The following is a 26,788-nucleotide window of genomic DNA, read 5'->3' as shown; positions in this document are numbered from 1 at the left end:
AAAGATAGTTTGCAACATTAGCTTTTCTAAGATTTTGAGTTCTATTTTTTTTCTCCTTTCTGAATTACCTCTCCCCTCCCCAAGACAGAAAGCAACCTGATATAGGTTATATATGTACCATCATATTAAACATTTCCACGTTAGTCATGTTGTGAAAGAAGAATCAGAACAAAAAGGCAAAACCACAAGAAAGGAAAAAAAGAGAGAGAAAATAGTATGCTTTGATCTGTATTCAGACTCCATAGTTCTTTCTCTGGATGTGGATATCATTTTCCATCAAGAGTCTTTTAGAATTGTCTAAGATTTTTGTACTGTCGAGAAGAATTAAATCTATCAAAGATGATTGTCATGAAATGTGGCTCTTACTGTGTACAATGTTCTACTGGATCTGCTCACTTCACTCATCATCAGTTCATGAGTCTTTCCAGGTTTTTCTGAAATCTGTCTGCTCATCATTTGTAGAAAACTTTTCAGAAGTCCCCCTGCTTCACTAATGAAATCTTCCCCTCCCCTATATTATTACCTGCAAGGTTACAGGGCAGATAAGCAAGAGGGCGTGTAATCTTTTTTTTTGTTTATGCCTGCGGGATATGGTCCTAGGATATTACCCTAATAAATAACTAACCTTAAGCAAGGGTAAATAGTAAACAAGACTAAGGGAGGGTCCTTCTACATTGTCTACATTCTTTTGGGAGTGTCTACATTCTCTTAAGGGGGGGGGGGGGAATAAAAAATCTGTGAGCCCCTGGCATCTTTGGCTCTGTATGAAATGGTCCTGTAATAAACAGACTATTAATTACACCCCCATCTCGTTATTCTCACCGCTCTCGAGCCCACCAACTGCACTGGCCGCAGTAATCACTTTTTATAGCACAATAGTATTCTACTACATTCATATACCACAACTTGTTCAGTCATTCCCCAATTGATGGGCATCCCCTAAATTTAGTCACCTATTAAAAATATGACTTACTTTCTCTCTCCTTGCCTCTTCTCTAGGCAATTAATTTAAGATTTGTTTTTTTTTTAAGCATCTAGTCATATCATATTTTAAAAATTATTTTTATCACTGTCTTCTAAATTTCCTATTCCAAGTTTTCCCTGTCTCTCAAAAACTATACTCTGACTTGTATATAAGGGAATTTTAACACTATTTTGTATCTTAAAAGTAAAAAGAGAAATGTGTGTAGAGTTTCTATACATTTTATGTAGCTTTATTTTGCAAAGTCCTTTACATTTCCTATTTGTTGCAAAAAGATTTATTAAATTCAGAATTGTGCTACTCATGTTTAATTCCATTTTTATGGAAAATAGGTTCATTACATCACTACTTTGCTTAGATTCTGAAAAGGAAAAAGTTGAATGGGGCAGTAGGACATCTTTTTTTACATACCTTTCCTTCGGACACCCAAACTGCTTCTCCTTGTTGCTGTTGAATTAACTCTTTTAAGCTGCCAAACCAGCTGTCATTGGCTGAATTGAGATTGATTGTACCTGTCCAAAATAAAGACATTTTCATAAATTGACCATATTTCCCTAACAAAAGATATTCTACTCAAAATATTGTTATTCCATCAGTTTGGTCATTCATAATAACAAAAACTAGCATTTAGACAATGTCTAAATATTTTTACAATATCATTTGATCATCACAAAAGCCCTCTGTGGTAGGGGCTGTTATTATCTTCATCCTATAGAAGACATGAGTGAGGCAGAAAGAGATTTAGTGACTTGCCCAGGTTCAGAAGGCAAGTAATTGTTTGAGGCAGGATTTGAACTCAGGACTTCTGGACTATATCCAATTCTCTATCCTCTCAGTCACGTAGGAGTGGCTAAATAAGAAATTTTAATGACCATTTTAATATTAGACATAGAATAAAACTAAAACAGGAATTTATCTGTTAAAATCATAAGCAGCATAGATTTCCCCCCTGCCCAGGTCATCAAATCCAGCCCTCTCAATTTGCATACGGGGTGATTTGAGACCCAGAGAGGTTAAATGACTTGCCTAAGGTAATATAGGTAGTAAAATTAGTGAAGTTGGGATTCAAATTCAAGTTCTCTTATTCCAAATCCAGTGTCTTATTTTGATATCAGAAAATCACATTTGTGGATTTCCTATTGAAATTTCTATTTCAGAAAAGTTCTCTTAAAAACATCATCATCAACAACAAATGAAACATTTAGAATCACAAAATATTAGGTATGTTATAGGTAACATACCTTTCTATAAAGTGTTCATTTGTCTATATAAACAATGGCATGCCTTATTAATATACCCTTGATCCAATTTAAGAAAAGAATGTAGGGAGCTCCCTCCGTGAAAATCTCAACATGTTTCAAACTTCTAGCCTTTGGAGAATTGTCTGAGACTCAAAAAGATTATGTAATTTAATTTGCCCATGCTGGTTAAATGTTAGAGGTAAGTTGTGACTTCAGGCATTTCTGACTCCAACTATCCACCATCTCATACTGCTTCTCCTAGGGAACATTTCCATAGCTCATTAAGGTTTTTGTAAGACTTAACAGTCATTTTAAAAATAGAGGAAGTATTGGACTGTGGAGTTTGCATTTTGAATTCTGCTGCTCATACTTCCTAGCTGCATGAACCAAGCATATACCAGGACCTCTCTGAGTCTCAGTTTCTTCATCTATAGCACCTAGGATAGTAATAGAATCTCACTCACAGAACTGTTGTAAGGAACAAAATGAGAAAACAAAAATGAATTAAGCATGATATTAAAAGTATAGGTAATTCCCTTCCCTGTGCCTGGATTACCCACAGCAATTTAGCATTAGTTTGGTTTAACAACTTTCAGCCAAAGGATTTATGGGTTTTTGCCATCTACTCTTGAGTTGGTAGTTGTTCAGAGAATATAAACAAGATAGTCTGAACAAAGTACAACATTCAAAATATAATTTAAGGGGCGGCCAGGTGGCTCAGCGAGTAAGAGCACAGGCCCCAGTGTCGGGATGACTTGGGCATCAAATCTGGGCTCAGATACTTAGCACCACACCCAGAAACAACTGACTGTGTAACCTTGAGCAAGTTACTTAACCCCAATTGCTTTAAAATAAATAAATAAATAAATATAATTTAGAAGGGAGATCCTCTGGTTAAAAAAAATTTCTAAATTTAAAGATATTTTTATCATCTGTAGGGTTTTAGATTATTCATGATCTTGCTCTACTCAAGCAAATTTGTCCTGTACTAATGGTATTAGATTTACCATACTTTTAGTTTTATAAATACTTCTAGTATTTATGAAAATATAAAAGGAGAACATTTACTGAAGACTATCTTTCAAAATGTGACAATAAATGAACATTCACAGGACAGAAAAGAGCAAAGAGGAGAAAAGATGAAGGAGATGACATTAGGAATACTGCAATCTTATTGACTTTTGCATGGTGATAATTCAAAACATTAAGTTCATTGGAACCTAATTCTTAAGTTGTCTCAGAAAATTGGTATTTATAAGTCTAATAATAGGTCTAAATCAGTCATGCAAATGATAATGGCCAGCAGGTGTAAGACAGTAAAGAAATGAAAACACATAAAAGAAAACAGGTAAAGCAAATAAAAGACAATAACAATGCTATACTATCTTATTTCTGTAAATATGAATGTACATATATATTCACATACCCATAAACAAAGGTGAAACTATAAAGATTCATGTAATAAGTAGATCCAGGCATTAATGATGTCTAAAATTCTTTCCAACTCTGAGATTATATAGTTTAAATAATAGAGGTAACTGTGACAAACTACTATGTACTTCAGTACTATCATTAGTGGCATATATCATTATTTCTTTTGATGAAATTCTACTGTTGACCTTTGGAATCTCAAATCTCAAGATGTCCAAAGAAGCTAGAAAATTACCAAATTATATTGTGCCAAGGGAAAAAACCCAAACCTCTTGCACTTGGCATTTGGGGCTAAGCTATTTTATCCGTAAACTTCAAAGACTAATTATGATTGATCATTTCCTAGTTATGGTGCTACATCGTGATCTGTGCCTTTTTGCCATCTGTGGCCATTTCACAGCTGTATAATATAAGAGAAATGATCTGAAAGCAGTCTTCCAGGGACTAAGCTCTCACTTGAGCATGAAATGGGAAATTCAAGAGGAGGATCAGGGCACAAAGATGCTGTTTACTAAATTACACCTTGGGTTGTATCTGCAGCTAAATGTAACTACAACAGAATCTATATAGAGAGAAACTGAACTAAAAAAGGTAGAAAGGGTAATGTGCATTCAATCTACTTAGGAAAAAAACAAAATACACAATCCCATTATAAATGATGTTTTAAAAATAAGAACACCATAACAGTTAATTTATTAATATTACTAATAAAAGCAATACTTTATTGTTAACTCCTTGTTTTTTGGGGTAGAGTGAGAAAAGCTTAAAAGTTTGTGAGTTAAAAGAAAAAAAAAGCATACTAAGTGCTACAGTAAACTACTGTCTTAGAATCAATTTCTTCCAGCAGAAAAAAACCCAGCAATTCTAGTTGTTGATATGTTGTACTTTTGTCATTTTAACCGAAGTCCTACAAAATTTACTGATGCTTTAAAATGTATAATTTAAAATAAGTGTGTTCTAGGTTTTGATGCCTAGGAAACAACCACAATTACATAGTAATTTATGGTAGCCACATAATTCATATAAATACTCATAAAAGAGAAGCATTATGACATAGTGAATAGACAGGAAGCCCTAGGCTGAAGTCTTGAATCTGAGACATGTTGGCTATGCCATCATTCTCTCAACCTCTCAGTGCTTTAGGTAACTAAGACCATAAGAAGCAGAGAAGCTGGTAACTTGTGTTGTTACACAGACTTGCCTCACACAGGGAGTTGACTATACCAACAAAATCACAGGCCCAGTATCCATGAAGATCTATATTCATATGAATATAAAACCCCCAAGTAGTTCTGTAATACACATCTTCTAAGACTCACAGAAACGATCAAAAGTCTAATTGCTTTCATGAGTAGTTTGGACTAGATAGCCACTCATGCCCTTTCCAACTCCCCAAATTCTGTGATTCTGTGAAGAATGCCCATTTCTGTACTAAAATGCCATAATACCACAGAGTGGATCTACTCCCACTTGTTTAGACCAAGGACAGAGACATAGAAAGGAACCAAATACAATAATGACTTCGCCCACCAACACACATTTTCATAAAACTCTAATACAAAAAGCTTAAAAGAGAAAGGCTCCTAGATTTGGCACACACAAACCTGCCATCTAAGAGTAGAGCATATGAGCAATTAGTTTGAAGCCCAAAACAACAAAACAAAACAAAACAAAAACCCCTCTCTGCTAGATCGAAGCCATATCTTATAGTAAAAAGAGTACTGGCTCAAGAGTCAGGGGATCGGGATTCATATCCCATCTCTGATACTACCTGTGAGATCTTAACCTCTCTGGGCCTTGCTTTCCTCATCTGTAAAATGAAGTTAAGATAGATAGCCTCTCGGGTCACTTCCACTCTAGAACTAGGAAGAAGAATTCATGTACCATGGTATATTCAACACTGTAAGATTACATTGCCTTTCCCAAAGCCTCATAAACCTTTTCCCAAATTCACTATTTAAAGTTCACGCTTAGTCCTTCTTTCCCCAACCCTTATTGCCCTATTATCTGAAGAGTTACAAGTCAGAATTTGCTTACCTGTAAAAAGATGAGCACAAGTCTTTTTTAGTTTACTGGCTTGGTCATATAGCTTCCGAGAACTCTTGTTAGATGCAGAATTCAACCTCTGTCTCATTGTTTTCACTCCTTGCCTAGAGTCTGGGTTGAAGAAGATCACTATTGGGAACCACTGGGTATAGTTCAACAAATCCACAGCTTTAGGGGTCACATCCAAAAGTGCATGCTTATTCTGTTATGAAAAGATGGATAATATTTTTATATAATAACAAGAAAAAAATTTTATAAATAGGTTGAAGGCAATTCAACATTGGAAGTCAATCATATACATGATGGTTAAGCAAAGGTAAACAGTAAAGTAAAACAAACCAAAAAAGTAAACAATAGCAGACATTAGGAGGAGTTCATAATCACCTAAAGATAACAAGAAAACTAATTTTTTCCAAAATATTCATGTTTTCCTCATCAGCACTTTTTCCACAGCAAATCTTAAGTTATCAGCACATTGTGAGAACTCTGTTAAGAAAACATACACTTTGGGGTGGCCAGGTAGTACAGTAAGTAAGAGCACCGGCCCCAGAGTCGGGATGACCTGGGATCGAATCTGGGTTCAGACACTTAGTACCCACCCAGAAACATCTGGCTGTGTAACCTTGAGCAAGTTACTTAACCCCAATTGCTTAGGGGCGGCCAGGTGGCACAGTGAGTAAGAGCACTGGCTCCAGAATTGGGATGACCTGGGATCAAATCCGGGCTCAGATACTTAGCACTACACCTTGAACAAGTTACTTAACCCCAATTGCTATAAAAAAAAAAAAGAAAACATACACTTCAGAAAGGCCCCCCTTCCCTGTTGCCTACAAATATACACAATAAGTCCCCATCTATTGAGAAAAAAAAAAACATTTACCTAACCTTGCCATTCTCTTTAAATGATCATCCTATACCTCTCTTTCCTCTTACAACCAAACTCTTAGAAAAAGTTATCTAAGGGCAGCTATGTGGCACAGTGAATAGAGCATCAGCCCTGAAGTCAGGAGGACATGAGTTCAAATCTGGCCTCAGATACCTGACACACTTACTAGCTGTGTGACCTTGGGCAACTCACTTAACACCAATTGCCCTGCCATCCCCCCTCCAAAAAGACAAAAAAAAAAAGTTATCTAAATTTGTTGCCTCCATTTCTTATTCCCTTGCATTTCGACTTCTAACCCCTACCACTTGACTTCAACTTCTCTATTCAAGACTAATATCTCTTAATTGCTAAATATGTCTGTTCTCCATTCTCATTCTTCTAGACCTAGCTTTTAGCCACTCTCTTCTGAATATATATATATATATATATATTTTTTTTTTAATTTTCTGTTTATTTTTAGTTGACATCATTTATTTCCACAAGATTTTAAGTTACAAATTTTCTCCCTGTCTTTCCCCTACCAACCACCCCAAAACAGCGATCCCACTGCATACCCCCTCCCCCAATCTACTCTCTCCTCCATCCTCCTCCATCCCCTCTCTGACTTTCAGGTAGGGCAAGATGTATCTCCATACCCCAGGGCTTGTATATCTTACTTCCCAGTTGCATGTAAAAAATAATAATAATAATTTTTTTTAAACATGTGATTTTAAAACTTTGAATTCCAGGTTCTTTCCCTTCCTTCCTTGCCACCCACCCTTACTGGGAAGATAAGCAATTCAATATAGGTTGTGTATATGTAGTTACACAAAACATTTCCATAGTGGATATATTGTGAAAGACTGAAGATATTTCCCTCCATCCTATCCCACCCCCCACTTGTTCTATTCTCTACTTTGACCCTGTCCCTTTCTAAAAGTGTGTACTTCTAACTATGCTCCCCCAGAAGTTGCCCTCCCCTTCATCATCCCCTTCCCCCCTACTCTCTTGTAGGCCAAGATACCCAATTTTGTGTGTATGTCATTCCCTCCCTAAGCCAAATTCAATGAGAATAAGCTTTACACATTCCCTTTGGCCTTCCTGTTCTTCCCCTCCATTGTGACAGTTATCCCTTGCCTCTTCAATATGAGATAATTTACCCCATTCCCTCTCCCCATCTCCTCTCATTATATTCCTCTCTCACCTCTCAATTTCACCTTTTAAATATCTTCCCTTCCTATTCAATTGATCCTGTGCTCTCTATGTACATGTGTATACATACGCTCACATATGTATTGATATGCCCATATATCCTCCTATATAGACATATATGTATATATATGTATATACATTTATACTCCCTTCAACTATTCTCATGCTGAGAAAAGTTTCATTAAGTTACAATTATTCTTTTTCCATGTAGGCATGTAAATAATTTAACTTTGATAAGTTCCTTATGATTTCTTTTCCCTGTTTACCTTCTCATAGTTCTCTTGCTTCTTGTGTCTGAATGTCAAATTTTCTATTCAACTCTAGTTTTTCCATCAAGAATGCTTGAAAGTCCTCCACTTCACTGAATGACCATATTTTCCCTTGAAACATGATAGTCAGTTTTTTTGGGTAGGTGATTCTTGATTTTAATCCTAGCTCCTTTGAACTCCAGAATATCATATTCCAAGCCCTTTGATCTCTTAATGTAGAAGCTCCTAGATCCTGTGTTATCCTGATTGTGTTTCCACAATATTCAAATTGTTTCTTCTTGGCTGCTTGTAATATTTTCTCCTTGATCTGGGAACTCTGGAACCTGGCTATATTACTAGGAGTTTTCTTTTGGGGATCTTTTTCAAGAGGTGATTGGTGAATTCTTTCCATTTCTATTTTGCCCTCTACTTCTAAAACATAAGGGTAATTTTCCTTGAGAATTTCTTGAAGGATGATTTCTAGGTTCTTTTTTTGATCATGGATTTCAGGTAGTCCAATAATCTTTAAATTATCTCTCCTGGATCTACTTTCCAGGTCAGTGGTTTTCCCAATGAGATATTTCACATTGCCTTCTATTTTTTCATTTGTTTGGATCTGTTTAATAGTATCTTGATTTCTCTTAAAGTCACTAGCTTTATTTGCTCCAGTCTAATTCTCAAGGGATTATTCTCTTCAGTAAGCTTTTGAGATTCTTTTTCCATCTGGCAAATTCAGCTTTTTAGGGCATTCTTCTCCTCATTGGCTTTTTGAGGCTCTTTTGCCATTTGAGTTAGTCTATTTTTAAGGTGTTATTTTCTTCAGTTAGGTTGTTGACTTTCATTTCATAATTTTCTTGCATTGTTCTCATTTCTCTTCCCAATTTTTCCTCCACTTCTCTTATCTGGTTTTCAGAATCCTTCTTAAGCTCCTCTATGGCCTGTACAGTTCACATTTTCCTTTGAAGCTTTTGGTACAGGAGTTCTGACTTCACTGTCTTCCTCCTCTTCCATGCTTTGATCCTCTTTGTCCCCCAAATAGGAAACTAAAGTTGGATTGCTGCGCTTGCTTTGCTTCCTTTGCTTGCTCGTATTGCCACTCAATTACTTGACTTTTGAGCTTTTTACCACAGTACAACTCTGCTTCCAGAGGACAGCTTTGTCCCAAATCACTGGGGTTTTGCAGATGCTGGAGCTATTAGTTGGGTGCCCTGTCTGAAGCCTCCACCAGCTCTGGCACATGGTCACACACCCCAGGACCTCCACCCTGGACAGCGATCCAGATCCAAGCAGGTTAAAGCAAAAACGATTACCCCTCAGATTGGTTGCTTAGTCCCCCTAAAATCTGCAGGCCAGAAGCTCTGAAGCAGCCAAAAGTGGCAGCAGCCGCTGTACCTCAACCACTTCTCCCTTCTGGGGGCAGAGGCTGTACTGCACTCCCAGACCCCCTGTTCCCAAAGTCCATACTGACCTCTCACTTTGTCTTTGGCATTTATGGGTTGATAATTGTGAAAACTGCCACAGCAGTGATCCATTCTCCCAAAGTCCCTCCAGTTGTGGATGGTGTTGGCTACCCTGAGGCTAAAACTGCAGGCCCACGTGGGGTTGGGTTCTGTTCCCAGCCTGCTGTAATGGACCTTTCCTGTCCACCTGCCAGGCTGCCTTCAGCGGAAGATTTGTTTCTCTCTGTCACTTTGTGGGTTCTGTAGCTCTAAAGTTTGTTTAGAGTCTTTTTTTATAGATATTTGAGGTGGTTATGGGGAAAGCATGGAGTTTTCCTGCTTCTATGCCGCCATGTTGGCTCCATCCCTCCCTTGAATGGTTCTTCTGGATATTCTTTCCTCCATTTGACTTTTGTGCCTGTTTTTCTCTTAGTTCTAACTCTGTCTAACCATTTATTTTTTTTCAATTCACTGTATCTATTGCAAGCTCTGAAATATGGGTGTTCCCCAGAGCTTTGTCTTGAGCTGTTTTCTCTTTTCTCCTTACACTCTTGGCATGATTTTATCATCTCCCACGGGTTTAACTATCATATCTATCCTGATCTATCTTGATTTCTTTGTCACATTTTGTACTACTGGTCACTTTCTTATTTCTGAGGGGTTTTTTTGTTGTTGTTGGGTGGAGGGTGAACTGTACTCTTTTGGTTCACAATCTTACCATTCCCCAATGTCTTGCCTGATTATCATCAATGTCCTTTCCCCTGACTCAAGGGGAAATTCTCTCTGTACATACTTGGTGACCTCATCAGTTCCCACAGGCTCAAAACTCTACAAAGATTTCAATCTATGTATCATCCCCTACTTTCTTTTCTAGGCTTCCATCCCACATCACTTAACTGCTCATTAGACATTTTGGATTGGATGTCCTTCAGACATCTCAGATTCAATATAGCCAACATGGAATCTCCCATTTCTCTATTGAACTCAAGTTATGCAACATCAACTATCTTAGACATCAACATCTAGATGTCCCACAGGTACCTCAAACTCAATGTGTCCTGAAAGAACTTATCTCTTTTCTCAAACCCATCCCTCCCCTTAACTTTTCCATTTCTAATGAGCCTACCAACATCCTTGTCACTCAAGTTAACAATGTTGAAGTTATTCTCATCTCCCATGCACAATCTGATAACAAATCTTGTTGATTTTATCTCTCTGTGATATCTCTCACACGTTTCCCCTTTTATTATTTACACAGTCATCATCCTAGTTTAGGCCCCAATTATCATTTGCTCACATAATCACATCTAAATCCTTGTTTCCATTTGTTTGGATCTGTTTAATAGTATCTTGATTTCTCATAAAGTCATTAGCTTCCATTTTCTCCAATCTAATTCCGAAGGAATGATTCTCTTCAGTGAGCTTTTGAGGTTCTTTTTCCATCTGGCAAATTAGACTTTTTAAGGCATTCTTCTCCTCATTGCCTTTTTGAGCCTCTTTTGCCATCTGAGTTAGCCTGTTTTTTAAGGTGTTATTTTCTTCAGTAAGGTTGTTGACTCTCATTTCATAATTTTCTTGCATCATTCTCATTTCTCTTCCTAGTTTTTCCTCCATTTGTCTTATTTGCTTTTCAAAATCCTTCTTAAGGTCCTCTATGGCCTGTAATCAGCTTGTATTTTTCTTGGAAGCTTTTGGTGCAGGAGTTCTGACTTCACTGTCTTCTTCCTGTTCCATGCTTTGATCCTTTTTGTCCCCAAAATAGGAGTGTAATATTGGATTCCTCTGTTTCCTCATTTATTCCTCGAGGATTCCCTCATTTACTCATGTTGCCACTCAGTTACTTAACATTTGGGCTTTTTGCCACAGTAGGTCTCTGCTACTAGACAGGGGAGCTTTGTACCAAATGCTGGGGTTTTCTCAGCTGCCGAAGGTATTAGTTGGGTGCCCTCTCTGAAGCCTCCACACGCTCTGGCAAGCTTGTCACACACCCCAGGACCTCCACCCTAGACCACAATCCAGATCCAAGCAGGTTAAAGCAAAAGCGATTACCCCTCAGACTGGTCACTTGGTTCCCCTACAATCTGCAGGCCAGGAGCTGACGCCACCATGGCGGTGGCTGCAGGGCCACTGTGCTTCAGTGGCTTCTCCCTCCAGGGGATAAAGGCCAACCACACAACCAACTACTGGATCCCAAAGTCCACACTTCATTGACTTTGTCCACACTTTGTCTTTAGCATCTATGTGTTGATAATTCTGGAAACCGCCACAGCTGCTGGTGATCTGAAGTCCCTCCAGCCAGAGGCTGGTCAGGCCCTCTCTGGGGTTAAAACCTCGGGCTGGTGCAGGCCAGGGTTGAATCCCAGAGTGCTGCACTGGCCACTTGCTGCCAGCCTGCCGGGCTGTCCTCAGAGGGAGGTTAGCTTCTCTGTGTCATTTTGTGGGGTCTGTAGCTCCAAAGTTTGTTCAGAGTCACCTTTTACATCAATTGGAGGTGGTGGGAGCCGGAGCCCAGCGGAAGCCCTGTTTCTACTCTGCCATCTTGACTCCGCCCCCAAGAGGTCTCTCTCCTTGTTTCCAATCCCTTTCATTCTCCTTATAGCCATCAAAATAATTTTGCTTTTTAAAAAAAGCACAGATCTGATTAAGCACTTCCCTATTGCCTTTAGAATAAAATATGAACTCTGTTGTTTGACATTTAAAGGACTTCACAATTGATTCCAGTCTACCTTTTTAGATTTATTTCCCCTTATTCCTATTCACATATTCATTATTCCAGAAAGATTACAGTTCCCTATAGGCAACAGTCCACCTCTTTTCTTGTTACTTCAGCACATATACTCTGACTTCCGTGCTTGGTTTCCTTACCAAAACCTCTCTGAATTGTTTGTCCCATTTACTCCTGACGAAAAACAAGTTAGAAGCTGAATTATCTTGAGGCAGCTAAGTGGCGCAGTGAATAGAGCACCGGCCCTGGAGTCAAGAGGACCTGAGTTCAAATCCGGCTTCAGACACAACACAAAAACCTAGCTGTGTAACCTTGACAAGTCACTTAACCCCAATTGCTCTCCAAAAAGCAAAAACAAATTTTTTTTTTTTAATTTCTTCTTGTTCTTCAATTGTTTCAGTTATGGCCACCTCTTTGTGATCCCATTTTTTTTTTTTGTGGGGGGGGGGGCACAAAGATGCTATTTCTTTCTCAAGCTCATTTTACAGATGAGGAAACTGAGGCAAGCAGGGTTAAGTTACTTGCCCAGGGTCACACAGCTAGTAAGTGTCTGAGGTTACATTTGAACTCAGGTCTTTCTAACTCCAGACCCAACAAATCTATTCATTTTACTGCCTACCTGCCTTCTGAATTCTCCTACCTGTTCAATAATCTGCCTCACAGTATTCAATCGCACAACTCCACTGGACTTCTCAGATCCTGCATCTTTTGGTTCTGTCTCTGTGAAAATAATATTTTTGGTTTTAAAGAGATACATACTGAGAGAAAACATATATTTTGCATACATAAATAAGTAATTAAATCATTAAAAAGACACTAACAAAAAATGAAAAATAAATGTGACAGTGAGACTTACTAGCAGTTTGAAACACTTCAGGCAATTCATTGGCCAACTTCTCCATGGCTATATCAGCTATAGGTCCAAACAAGACCACAGGCCTCTTGAAACCAGCTAAAGGAGACAAGAAAAGTCTTCAGGATACATATACAATTGTAATACTTGTTAGTGCACTTAAAATGATTTCCTAGACTCTTTAGGATAGTGAAATTTGTTGTGAGAAGCTATGTGGAACAGGCAACAAAACATTTGGTCTCTGAGTCACTGAGACTTGGGTTCAAATTTTGCCTCTGATTTTATGCTGTGTGTGTGACCTTGAACAAGTCACTCAACTACTAAATTTTCTAGGCAACTCTGACTTTAAGTTGCAGAACAGATATTAATCTGCATTCACAGAAGTTTCCTCTTTGGGAATTCCTTATATTAATGAAAAAAAATCACAGATCTAATTTGAAAGAAAACTTTTTTTCCCCAAAGAAAAAAGTTGTGTCTCCCTCCTAAATTTAGAATTCAGAAATCTCTGTCTCCAGAGTTAACTCTCTAAGCATGTTCAATGTACACTGACCACTTGTTCAGCTATCTCTCTTGAGAAAGAGAGACAGAGAAGAAAAGAAAGGAAGAGAATAAAGAAAGAAACCAGGGAATTAAATTTCTCAAGCCAGAAAAGAATTGAGTCAGGTACTCATCCCAATGAGAAAGGGGGAACATAACAACCAAAAAAGATTCAATTTTAGACTAAAAAGTCTTTTTATTATAAACTTAAAACATCAAAGAAAGAGTTTTTCCATACAAACAGACCACAAAAAAGATTGTGTATAAAACTGAACATTCTTTAATGCTTGCTATCCTTTTGTGATGATAAACTTGACAGTGGGGTTAGGATATAAAAGAAAAAAAATGGAATCTTGAAAATATTCCCGCAGAGAATTTCAAAAACAATTTTACTAAGAAATTGACATAGTTTATTGTTCGGGTAATCTCTGATAAAATAGATCTTGATACAGCCCTATTCTGAAGGCAAAAAGGCCAACACAGAAGAAGAAAAAACCACATTTCTGTATTGCTTACCTTCTCGAAGTAGAACCCTTTCATAAGCTGGGAATTTGGTGCTAACAGACACGACAGCAGTCAAGTCCTCTCGACTCTTTCTCAGATTCTTTTTCATTCCAGATCTCTGGCCACGCATTCTCCAGAAATCTGCCCTGTCTCCAGAGTTGTCTCTCTGAGCATTCTGGACACTGGCCATTTGTTCAGCTCTAAAAAAAAATAAAAGACATAAAACAGAAAATTAAATTTCTGAATCCAGAAAAGGATTGTGTTAGTTACATATTACACTGAAAAACTGAGAACTTACACAGAAAAGATTCAATTCTGAACTTGTTAAAATTTTGCATTTTATTATGTCAAAAAAGGGGCATTTCCAAAAATACTAAAAAGAGGACTGATATGAAAATGTGAATCTCCATCTCATATGATTTGCTTTTTTTAAAAAAGTATAAAATAAATGTCACATTATTTTCAAAGCTGTTCACCTGGTCTCTACATCTTTCTGAACTTTTTATTTCCTTCTGTATAATTTAAAACAGGTTTCAATTTTTTTTTTTTAGCATCACCATGGCTACCTCTTTTCCTCCAAATAAAAAACTGAAGAAGAAAAAAATAATCCCTGTATTGAATAAACTCAGTCAAAATGAGCACACATGGTCATGTCAAAAATGTTTCTTTTCTTTACCTCAGCTCATCATCTATCTTTTGGAGACATGGCTAGTCATTATACTGGTCAGAGTTAAATTGTTCAAAGTTGCTTTCCTTTACCACGATCTGGTAAAAAGAACTTTTCTGATTCTGGTACACACTGCATCAGTTCATCTGGCCCACAATTCTTTGAAATCATCTCTTTAGTAATTACTTATGAATCAACAATATTCTATTATATTCCAATATCAAAATTTGTTGAGACATTCCCCAATTGATGGGCTCTTAGATTCTAGTTCTTTTCTTTTTTCCTCTCTTTTCATCCTCTCCCCCCTTTAGGTTTAGGAAGTTTGTTTTGCTTCCCACTATTCCCTCTTATATTATCTACCTTCTTACTAACCCTCCCTCCCAAATGACCCTGATTGATGCCCCGATGAGTTTGTTTTACTTCTGCACCAAACTGAGTTTGTTCAACCTCACTTTGTCCATTTCAGAGAAGTGAGGTCCATATGGTATTCACTTTCCTCCTTTCCTCCATTTTTGTATAATCTTCCCATGTATCCCAAATAGGAGATATAGAAAGATTTCCTCTCCCCTTCTTCTTCCTCCTTTCTACATTGCTGCATTTATTTCCTTTACATTTTTATCTCTTTCCCCCTTCTCACACCCTCAAAACAAAACCACTCCTCCTTCAGGACATCTGATATTTTAATTTAACTTCTTAAAATACCCTTTGGGCAACAGGTTTTGAAGGGATACTTGTTCTCCTCCTATTAAAATGACAGTATCACTACATGACCATACAACTTCTTCTGTTGCTCAGATAAAATTTCTAAGGTTTCTCTCGATCCTTGTATTTCTAAATTCCTACTTAGCTCTGATCTTCTCATCAGAAAGGCTTAGAAATCCTCATTCCATTAAAGGTCCACCCCTCCCCCTCTCCTACCATATTCTCTTCCCCCAGAAAGATTATACTCAGTTTTACAGGGCAAATATGTCTTGTTGTAAGCATGTATTTTTTGTCCTTCAGAATACTGTATTCCAGGCTCTCCTTTAATCTGTAGTCGAAATTGCCAAGTTTTGTGTCAATCTGCCTGTATTTTGTTGGTAATTGACTTTCTTCTTTCTAGATGTTTGTAGCACTTTTTTCTTTAACTTCATAGTCCCTTGGGACTTCTCTTTTGGGGGTTTCTTTCAGATGACCAGTGAATTTTTTTCTATCTTTACTCTGCCTTTTGGTTCTAAAATAGTGAGCAACTTTTGGTTATGAATTCTTGAAATGTAATGTCTAGACTTAATTTTTCTAAAAATATTGTTTTCATGGAGTCAAATGATTCTTAAATAATCTTTATTTGACCTGTTTACCAAGTCAATTATTTTTGATAAGATAGTTTAAATTTTCTTCTTTTTTTATAATCTTTTGATTTTGTTCTAATATTTCTTGCTTCTTGCTACCTCACATGGGGTCTCATGATTTCTGTTTCATCTATCCTTGTTTTCAAAGAGACTATTACTTAGGTTTCCTTATTTAGATAAACTAAAGAAAGCTTACAACTTTCTCTTATGTTATTTATCATCTCAATTCTTTCCTTCAGAGCTTTCATTTATTTATTTTTTATCACTTGCTTTATATTCATTTAGTCCTTTATGGAACCCCACTCCCACCTTGTTTTTTGTTTTGAATATCTGCTTACATTTGCTAGGGAATTACTCTTTCCTACTTTTGGGAACTCTTTATATCAACAATAATATTTTCACTCTGGTGGGCGTCTTCTGTGGTTTACTCATCTCTCCAGCTTTACATCATGAAGTGTGGCTTTATGTAAGCCCCCTGCTGTGATTTTAGGTGGGGTGGTCAGTACACTTCCTGTACTGATGTGCATCTTCTGGAGTTGGTCCTACCTGAATCTATCGCGTTCAGAGTATTTAATCTTCAGTTTCCTTGGAGCATTTGGGTTGTCCCTGCCTGAATGCTGCTGTGACGCACTCATTAATAGCACTCTTTAGGACTTCCAAGATCCCTTCCATAGGTTACCACCCCCTGCCCCAGGCTTTCTCTAAAGGCTCTTCTCTTTTTGTGAGCAAACACAGAGCTTAGCAGGCTCTAGTTGCACTAAGAGGCTATTTGCTGACTGCCCAATTTCCTACATCTTCATGGCTGGTGTTTTGTGCAGTCTGGGTTAGGATAATTAATTCAGTTTCTCATTGGAATTCTAATTATTATTCAGTCTGGTATAAATTTGGGGTTTTTGCTAGAGTAGGTACATGGAAACTAGATGGTCTGCCTTCTTTCAGGCAGTCATCTTGGTCAAAAAATAGTTATAAACCTAAGTAGTTTAACAGAATTGACAACTTGATAATTTTTATGTCCCAAGAAAAGATACAATATGGTAGGAAGGATAAAAAGTCAAAATAGACTAAAAAAACTTGGTAGAAAATATGTAAAAAGAGATGTAAATATGTAAAAGGAGACTCAGATGCCTTTTTCTGTAGAGCATATTGGCTTTAGTCAATACATAAAGAGCTTTTAAGAGCTACTCAAGTCTGAACCATTACTATTATAGAAGGTACATGCCCTCTAACCAACCCACAGAGAGGTGAAGAATTCAAGTTACAAATTGAAACATTTTTTAGACATGACTACTGTGGAAATATGTTTTTCTTGGCTATGTATATTTGTTACAAGGGCTTTCTTTTTCTTTTTTACTAGAAGAGAAAAAAAAATGTCAATTAAATTAAATTTAAAAAAAAGAAAGTACTTGGGGGCAGCTAGGTGGTGCAGTGAATAGAGCACCGGCCCTGGAGTCAGGAGGACCTGAGTTCAATTCTGGCCTCAGACACCAGACAGAATTACTAGCTGTGTGACTTTGGGCAAATCATTTAACCCCAACTGCCCTCCAAAAAAACAAACAGAAAAAAAAGAAAGTACTTGCCCACCAAGCTCTACTTTTCTGGGGCTGCTCTAGGTCCATGAATCAACAAGTATTTCCTGAGTGCACAAAAGGTTCATAGCCCTTTTCCTGGAAGTTCCAGATAAGGACTGCTCATTCTAGATAAGTACATTATGTACTCTCAGTTTCAGCCATGTATAATAGTGAGAGAATAAATACTGCCTTGGAAATGATTCAAATGTCAACAAGAGGCACAACAGTTGTGTGCATGTCCAACAAACATAATGACTGAGTTGATGGATCCATTGCAGTTCTCCTTCATCTTTAAGCCCAATTCATGGAACCCCACTCCCACCTTGGTTTTTGTTTGAATATCTGAGAGAGACGTAAGCAGGGTACACTTCCTCATAAATTTGATTCGATGACCCAGGGTTTGGGGATTTTATGAATGTCATATTTCACATACCTGCTTTTATTTGGAATTAGGCCTTTTTCCAGCTCATTTCCAATTCTCACAGCCAGCCAATTACCCAGCTTGCCATCATACAGTGTATCCACTACTCTGAAAATCTCCCCTCTCGTGAATGCTAAGCTCTGAGGTGATTCTTTCTCACATTCAAAGTGGCTCCTGATGAAAAATGAGTCCCCTCTGCCACAGGCCAGAATGTCCCTGTATACTGAAAAAGACAAGCATCCTTTAGATTGGCTGACCATGATAGTCCCTCACACGTCCCTATGACATCTTCTCGTGGGAGTTCAGTTCATTATTGAAGAATATGATAAATACCTTTCCTTTTTCTCCATTACCCTGCCACAATTCAAAGCCATTGGGACACACCTCCTTTTATAACCAAAAGCACTAATGAATTTATGCTGAAAAAATGGCATCCACCCTGCTGCTAAAGCTAAAAGCTGGAGACCCAACCACGCTTTCAGTTACATACAGCTCCTCAGGGAAGCCTCTCTGTTAAGAAATGTATTTACGTCCCTGAAGTCAATGAAACCTTGCTAATGAAATAATAGGAACATATACAGACAGAACTTTACTCAAGTGCTTCCCCAATATTTTTCCATCCAAAGTACCCCCCCACCATGACTCATTACACATTTCATGAGCTTATCTCTTAGCACAAGAGAACAAATTTTCCTTCATTTTATCTAACAACCAAAACTTTTTACTGTTAAAAATTCTTTCTGCATTTCCCCCTGATAAGTTAAGGCCTCAACAACCTGCTCACAAATGACCAAACCATTTTTGTCAACATAAAGAAAAATTTCCTTACCATCTGCTCTGCTCTGAGCTAAGAGAGTCACCATTTCACCTTTGGGAATTTCTAAAAGATAGAGAACTGCATCCTCTCGAACCATGCCTCTGAAATCCTGAGAGTTCACCTAATGCAAAAAGAAATATGTAGCAAAGGGATCATTTTTGGGGACATAAATTATTCCTCAATACTTTTTAAAAGAAATACAAGGTTCTCTTACTCAGAGCTAACCCTAGGTAGGGGATTCTTAACTAGTTTTATGTCACGGACTTAGCTAAGGACAGTCTTGTGAAACCTGCAAACCCCTTCTCAGAATATGCTTGAAGGAAAGGCTGTTGTTCCTGGTGTCTGTCCTTCACTCTCAAAGAGGATCATGGTATCAGGGAGGTGATGCCATGACATACAAATGAATTGGATTTAAGTGAAGGAGGACGGTGAAGTGTCACCTGCCTCAGTTTTTCCTCCAGAGCCATTTGAGTCCAGTGGCAAGATATAGATCAGGACAACTGGAGATTGCCCTCTCAAGGAAAGGCTAAAATTCAGCTAAAGGTTACTAAAAACAAAAATAAAAACAAACCCACAAATTTTCCCCCATCCAAAGTTTCAACCCCCTGAAAATGGCTTGTGGACCACAGGTTAAATTCTCCATTTCTCTCTCGCTCTTTTTTTTTTTTTGAAGTTTCTTGACCTTAGTGTATTAATTTAGGAAGTGAGAGGGAAGGAATAAGTATTTATACAATACCTATTATTTGTCAGGCACTGCACTAAGAACATTTTACAAATATTGATTTCATTTGAAGTAAGGAGGTGGACTAGATAATCTCTATATTCTCATTGCGATCTGGAGTCAGTTTTTCTATGTCCTTAGAGTGAGAACAAACAGGAGAAAGAAGAAGAGATGCCTGGAGTATTAGGCATGTTCTTTAAAATTCTGGGGGTTCATCCCATCACAGGCAATGATTGTTCATGATCATGGGAATGCTTTGGTATTTGCACTTTTGGTTTGGGACCATGTCGAGGATCAGTTGACAGACAGTTCATTGCGAAGGTTCTCTGCTCTGGTGATAGTTACTCCCCTTTTCCTTACAAGGAATGTTTGGGGTGGCACAGATGGCTCTGACTTTGTCATAGTGTTCATGGATGAAGGTGTACTTCTCCTTACAGGTGCCCTTTGGCCCTAACTTCTGGGCAATCATGACATTGCAGTCCCTATTATTCTTGAGCTGCCTAGAGTAGAATATAGCCTCCTTTTGAAACAATTCCTCAATTACTGGTGTCTCTTGGGCTGTCACTTCCTTTTCACTGGCTTCTTCCATTGACATTTTCACCTCATCCAGTAATAACAAGTCATTCTTGCCAGACCCTTGTAGTTCTGTAGCTTTGATGCCTTCTGTATCCTCTGTGGTCTCTGCCTCCTCCCACGAGTCACTTTTCCAGAGCTGGTTCAGCAGCTCCTGGATGTCCTCTAGCTTTGTGAAAGCTAGCCAAAGCCGCAGGCCTAGGCCCAGCCCTAGCCCCAGCAGCAGCAGCAGCATCACAGGAAAGGTCTGCAGCAGGACTGACTTCATTTTTCCTTCTCAAGCTTCTCTTGCTTCTTGTATCTGAATGTCAAATTTTCTATTCAACTCTGGTTTTTTCATTAAGAATGCTTGAAAGTGGGGTGGCCAGGTGGCACAGTGAGTAAGAGTGCTGGCCCCAGAGTCGGGAGACCTGGGTTCGGTTCCAAGCTTAGATACCTAACACCCACACAAAATAACTGGCTGTGTAAACTTGAGCAAGTTACTTAACCTCAATTGCTTAGGGTGGCGCAGTGAGTAAGAGCGCTGGCCCAGTGTCGGGAGACCTGGGATTGGTTCTGGCCTCCAATACTCGGCACCCACACAAAAATAATAACAACTGCGATGTAACCTTGAGCAGGTTACTTCAAACCGATTGCTCTAAAAAAAATGCTTGAAAGTCCTCTATTCCACTGAATGACCGTATTTTCCCCTGAAATATGATACTCAGTTTTGCTGGGTAGGTGATTCTTGGTTTTAATCCCAGCTCCTCTGGCCTCCAGAATATCATATTCCAGGACCTTCGATCCCTCAGTGTGGAAGCTACCAGATAATGTGTTAGCCTGATTTTGTTTCCACAATATTCAAATTGTTTCTTCCTGGCTGCTCATAATATTCTCTCCTTGACCTGGGAATTCTGAAACCTGGCTATAATATTCCTAGGAGTTTTTTTGGGGGGATCTTTTTCAGGAGGTGATTGGTGGATTCTTTCAACCTCTATTTTGCCTTCTGGTTCTAAAACATCAGGGCAATTTCCCTGAGAATTTCTTGGAGGATGATTTCTAGGTTCTTTCTTTGATCAGGGCTTTCAGGTAGTCCAATAATTTTTAAATTCTCTCTCCTGGATCTATATTCCAGGTCAGTGGTTTTTCCCATGAGATATTTCACATTGCCTTCCATTCTCTCATTTGTTTGGATCTGTTTAACATCATCTTGATTTCTCATAAAGTCATTAGCTTCCATTTGCTCCAGTCTAATTCTGAAGCAATGATTCTCCCCATTGAGCTTTTGAGCTTCTTTTTCCATCTGGAAAATTCAGCTTTTTAAGGCATTCTTCCCCTCATTGCCTTTTTGAGCCTCTTTTGCCATTTGAGTTAGTCTGTTTTTTAAGGTATGATTTTCCTCAGTCAGACTGTTGACTCTCATTTCATAATTTTCTTGCATTGTTCTCATTTCTCTTCCCAATTTTTCCTCCACTTCTCTTATCTGCTTCTTAAGGTCCTCTATGTCCTGTAACCAGCTCATATTTTCCTTTAAAGCTTTTGATGCAGGAGTTCTGACTCCACTGTCTTCCTCCTGTTCCATGCTTTGCTCCTTTTTGTCCCCAAAATAGGAGTCTAATGTTGGAATCTTCTGTCTGCTTTGTTTCTTTTGCCTGGTCATGTCGCCCCTCAGTCACTTGACCCCTGGTCTTTTTTCCACAGTAGGATTCTGCCACCAGACAGGGGAGCTTTCATCCCAAACGCTGGGGTTTTCTCAGCTGCGGGAGGTATTAGTTGGGTGCTATCTCTGAAGCCTCCACATGCTCTGGCAAGCTGGTCACACACCCTAGGACCTCCACCCTAGACTGCAATCCAGATCCAAGCAGGTTAAAGTAAGAGTGATTACCCCTCAGACTGGTGCTTGGTCCCCCTACAGTCTGCAAGCCAGGAGCTGAAGCTCCCATGTGGTGCTGGCTGGCTGTGCGGGCGTCTCAGTGGCTTTTTGCCCCGGGGGCAAAAGCCTATGCTCTCTCAGCTACTAGTCCCAAAGTCCACACTGCACTGACCTCTCACTTTGTCCTTAGCATCTTTGTGTTGATAAATCTGGAAATGGCCACAGCTTCTGGTGGTCTGGAGTCCCTCTGGCCAGTAGCTGGTCAGGCCCACCCTGAGACTAAAACCTCTGGCTCACGCGGGCCTGGGCTCAGCTCCCAGAGTGCTGCACGGGCCAATTCCTACCAGCCTGCTGGGTTGTTCTCAGCAGGAGGTTAGCTTCTCTGTGTCATTTTGTGGGTTCTGTAGCTCCAAAGTTTGTTGAGAGTCCCTTTTACATGGATTGGGAAGGTGGAAGCTGGACCTGCTCGGAGGTCCAGCTTCTACTCCACCATCTTAACTCTGTCCCTCCATTTCTTTCTTTCATTATTTTCCTTACCAGTTTTGGTGTATGCCAGATTCTATGCAAGCCTCTGTAGCATGATGCTCTATCGAGTGTTACTACCACAGCTGGTAGTGACTACCACTACCTTTTCTCAATCTTTCAACTTTACCTGACCCATGGCAGTCAGTGGATAAGCATTTATTATGTGCCCGTTACATAGCAGGCACTGTATTAAGGATTGGGGAAACAAAGGAAGGCAAAAGACAGTCCTTGCTTTTGAAGAGTTCCCAGTCAAATGGGGGGAGACAACAGACAAACAAGATGAATTGGAGAAAATAAACAGAGGAAAGACATTAGCTTTAAAGAGGCTGGAGAAATCCTTCTTGTAGAAGGTAGGATTTTAGCTGGGACTTGAAGGAAACCAGGGAAGACAGGAGGGAGAGAATTCCGGAGGGGGGGGGGGTGGTCAGAGAAAATGCCCATGTCCTATATTCCCCCATGTATTTTGTATTCCATTTGTGCTGTGCTACTGTGTCAAATTCTTTTTAAAGATTTTTTTAACTATATAGAATTCTATAAAAATATAGGAAGCTGTGGCATAGTGGTTAGATAGCTGACCTAGAACCCAGGAACACTTGGACTCAAGTTCTAACACATACTGATTGTGTAACCCTGGGCAGTGTTCTAAGTAACTTCTTAAGCCTTATAAGCACAAGATAGTGTTGACCTGCATTGCTAGAGAAAAGTTTCCTTAAGTGGGAGTGCCTTTATATCAGTGAAGTCACAGGTCTAGCTCCTTCCCTAAAATTCTGTATAGAAGACTACCATCTTCTTTTCAGCACAAAACAGGTGCAGAGTATTAGGCGTCAAGTCAAATCTAAATGTATATCAAATAAAAGGGGCACAATTTGTATTTCTGGTACTGAATTTTGAAAACTGGTTGGGACTGGTAACTGAAAATTTTTTTTCAAATCTGCCATGGGAAAAAAATTATATGCATATCTTCAACTTTATAGAATTGAATAGAAGAATAATATTAAGTAAAATGTGGGGTAGTGGTGCCAATGAGGGAAAGTAGTGTGGGATGGAGACAGAATGATGAACACCATAACCTTTCAACATCCTCTCTAACAAGAGTGACTGAGCAATCAAATATAATGATTCTGAGTAAATAAAGGAAAGAAAAATTATTTTAAATTAGCATGGGTACAAGCTATAAATATTTGCTTGCCACTTTTTTCGATCTCAACTGAAGATATTACATATGTAAGGAACTTCCCAGTAAAAGAAATTCCCTTCACCAAGGCAGATCAGCAACTATTCTACAAGCTAGAGTATTACAGAATTGCTTAGGGCACAAAGAGATTAAGTTGACTTGCTTAGGATCACACAGCTAATATGTATCAGAGGCAGTATTCAAAGCTAAGTCTTCTTGTCTCTGTCTCTTTTCCTTTCTCCCCCTTCCCCCCAATAAGGTCATGGTAACTCTTGCCTTTAATGAAATTACATTATGTATAAAACAAATAAATTCTTCAGTATTTAAAAATATTTCCCCTTCATAAACAGGATTGTAAAAGCTAAAGTTTCCCTAAGTCATTTCTAAGTTGATAACACAAAGAAAACCTTCAGTGTAACATCTGTCCCATCTATCATTCAACAGCATCAATCCAGAAGCCAAAATGCTGTAGTCCTAGCATACTTCTCTGTTATGACCAAAGCATGCTAATCCCATTTCACCATATTCAGTTTATAAAAGTAAAAAGGTGAACTATGAAGAGGCATCCCAAACTGGGGGCAGAAGAAAACAATTAACTACATACTTTCAATATGGGCACTGGTAGAGCAACTCTAAAACAAACCAAATTAAGAAAAGCCACTGTAACACTTCCATACTTAAGGTTAGATCATCTAATGCTCTCCAACAAATATCCTCTTTCATTAGTTATTTAGTAGTCAAAGGGCTGTATCCGTGTCTGTTCTGTGCCTGAAGAGGATTCTCTATCAGCTACAGATTACAATTCATTCATTCAACTTAGTTGTTTCTCCAGCGCAAAAGGAGTAACGAATATAAAATTTAATTGGGGATAAGGATAAGGACCATCTACTTCCTGATCTCTAGAGAGGAGCACTTAGTTGGAACAGTTAGATATTAAAGCTTCTCCCACATTGCCAGGATGGCAGTAGGAAACAAATAAATGCTGAAGGCTATTACTTTCCACACATTGAAAAACCATTGTCGTCAGTATCTAACACAATGAGATCCAAGTATTCATTAGATGAGCTTTTTTGGGTTGTTACTAGAATTTAGATTTGGGAAGCATAAAAAAAATGACTCTGATGTCCCCCAAATTTCTAGGTCACTGTATCATTTAGTTATCTCCTTATTCCAGATATTCATTCTTCTCATGTGTACATTTGTTGAAAGTTATTGTTTGTTTAGTAAATTTTTATTATTCTAAGTACCACTTTAACTGTGCCTAACAGCTATACTATTTTGAACAATGTTTTTTTTTTTACTGCCGTGTACTATCTTTTCTTTTTTTTTGCTTTTTGGAGGGCAATTGCGGTTAAGTGACTTGCCCAAGTTCACATGGCTAGTTAAGTGTTAAGCTTCTGAAGCAGGATTTGAACTCAGGTCCTCCTGGCTGCAGAGCTGGTGCTCTATTCACTGTGCTACCTAGCCGCCCCCTGTACTATCTTTTCAACCTCACTGAGACATCTGTAAATTTACCCTTCTAGAATCTTGATTGGTACCAGTGGGGAATCTACTATTTCAGGGGAAAGCATTAGCAGAGCTCATGATCAAAGTTTGCCTTTCATTTGCTCCAGGAATGATATCTCTTTCTCCCACAATGGGTCCAGTAACTAGGGAAAAAGAAGACTATCCTGTTCTTACATTCTACTATCCTCTTCCTTGAGAGGCAATGGCTAGATCTGATCTCCCTGTCCAGCCTTCCTTGATCACCTCAATCTTTCCCCTTAATCTATTGTCATTTTGACATTTTCCTAACACTTTTTTCCCTTATATTTGCTAGAAGTAGAAATAAAGAAGTAAGCATATATGAAAACTGGAGAGTCACTGACTTTTTGCTAACAGCCTAAAATAAGAAATCGAAATGTTAAGCCTGGTTTATTCAATATTCTAAAAACCAACATCCAAATTCCCTCAGTGTTTGAGACCTTCTTACCTGGGAATATCAATTTCCCTCTATGTCCCCTTTCTCCCATTGATGAGTTCCTCTTGGAACCTTCATTTTCAGGAAGGATCCCCCTATCATAAGCAGATACTCCACCACTTTTTAACTTTTTTTTAATGTCTTCCCTCACTAGAATGTAAGCTCCATGAGGGCAGTGACTATCATTTTGCTTCTATTTGTATCCCCAATGAGTAACACATAGTAAATACTTGTTGACTGATTAACTAGCCAGCACTTTCAAACATCTGCAATGCAATTGTCAATGATTTTCATAATGATGAAGCACTGAAAGATCCTGAATTATTGCCTTCAAAAGCATCAAAGGAAGAGGAATTTAGTACTTCTCACTTCTTAGTATTTTAATTCTTTGAAAACTGGTTATCACTTCTCACTAGAGAGGTGGTAGATTATAGATAAAAGTCAATTTATTGACCAATTTTTTTTTCTTTACTTCTTTGATATATGGGAGAGATCTATTTGGTGGAGATTGGGTCATTGACAGCAATGTATAAAAAAAAAAAAGGAGCGAACATTGATAAATCTTTTTTGGAGAAAAAACTGTTAGTCATCCATACCTAGTATGTACAGTAACTTTTAGTTAAATGCATAGCTGATTAATCAGATTTTAATCAAATTCGTGAGCTATTACTATGACACAATGTTTATTTAAGCTAGTGACTCCCTTTCTGCAAAGAAACAGGAGTTCAAGCTTGCTTTTAAAGAAAAAATGCTTTATACAAGTATTTTAAAATGAACTTTTTGAATAGTTATAGTTCACTCCAAAAGTCAGAGATAGAAAGCGGTTTCCTAAGTATATAGAGTATTAAAGAAATTTTCAGAAAACTGTCGATTCTTTTCTCTAAATCTGATCCTAGCTGTTGTCAGCTCCATGGTGTCTAGAGCTAGAATCGAAAGAAGGATTAGTAAACAATGTTCAATGTCAATGAAAATTCTTCATCTAGTATACTTCTGTGAATTTGTGTTATTCGCTATCTTCTAAATCAAGTTTAAAAACCCCTCCATTTCTCTCAAACAATTCCAATAAACAGGACCAAGTTCTAACAACGACCATGTTTAC

General features: G+C 38.3%; 2 protein-coding genes across 5 annotated transcripts in view; both read right to left on the bottom strand.

The window, feature by feature from the left end:
• The window catches only part of TJP2 (tight junction protein 2), a 162,620-nt gene that overhangs the window by 12,386 nt on the left and 123,446 nt on the right, over nucleotides 1–26,788 (bottom strand). For all 4 annotated transcript variants that reach the window (XM_069086967.1, XM_069086959.1, XM_069086948.1 and 1 more), the window contains 7 exons: nucleotides 18,897–19,005; nucleotides 18,080–18,290; nucleotides 14,096–14,283; nucleotides 13,046–13,141; nucleotides 12,830–12,909; nucleotides 5,692–5,902; nucleotides 1,394–1,494 (listed from right to left, as the gene is read on the bottom strand). In XM_069086967.1, coding sequence (XP_068943068.1) covers nucleotides 1,394–1,494; nucleotides 5,692–5,902; nucleotides 12,830–12,909; nucleotides 13,046–13,141; nucleotides 14,096–14,283; nucleotides 18,080–18,290; nucleotides 18,897–19,005 — 996 coding nt within the window. The remainder of the gene's footprint in view (nucleotides 1–1,393; nucleotides 1,495–5,691; nucleotides 5,903–12,829; nucleotides 12,910–13,045; nucleotides 13,142–14,095; nucleotides 14,284–18,079; nucleotides 18,291–18,896; nucleotides 19,006–26,788) is intronic.
• Nucleotides 19,014–26,781, bottom strand: LOC138160324 (inactive ribonuclease-like protein 10). The gene has a single exon (XM_069086980.1). The coding sequence runs from the start codon at nucleotides 20,444–20,446 to the stop codon at nucleotides 19,916–19,918; it is 531 nt and encodes a 176-aa protein (XP_068943081.1). The 5' UTR covers nucleotides 20,447–26,781; the 3' UTR covers nucleotides 19,014–19,915.

The sequence above is a fragment of the Petaurus breviceps genome, unplaced genomic scaffold, assembly GCF_028583685.1.
Source record: "Petaurus breviceps papuanus isolate PSGF00001 unplaced genomic scaffold, PetGlider_PUasm1.0 118, whole genome shotgun sequence".
Lineage (NCBI taxonomy): Eukaryota > Metazoa > Chordata > Mammalia > Diprotodontia > Petauridae > Petaurus > Petaurus breviceps.
Note: the sequence above shows the minus strand (reverse complement) of the source record. Positions and strands in the feature narration are given on the sequence as shown.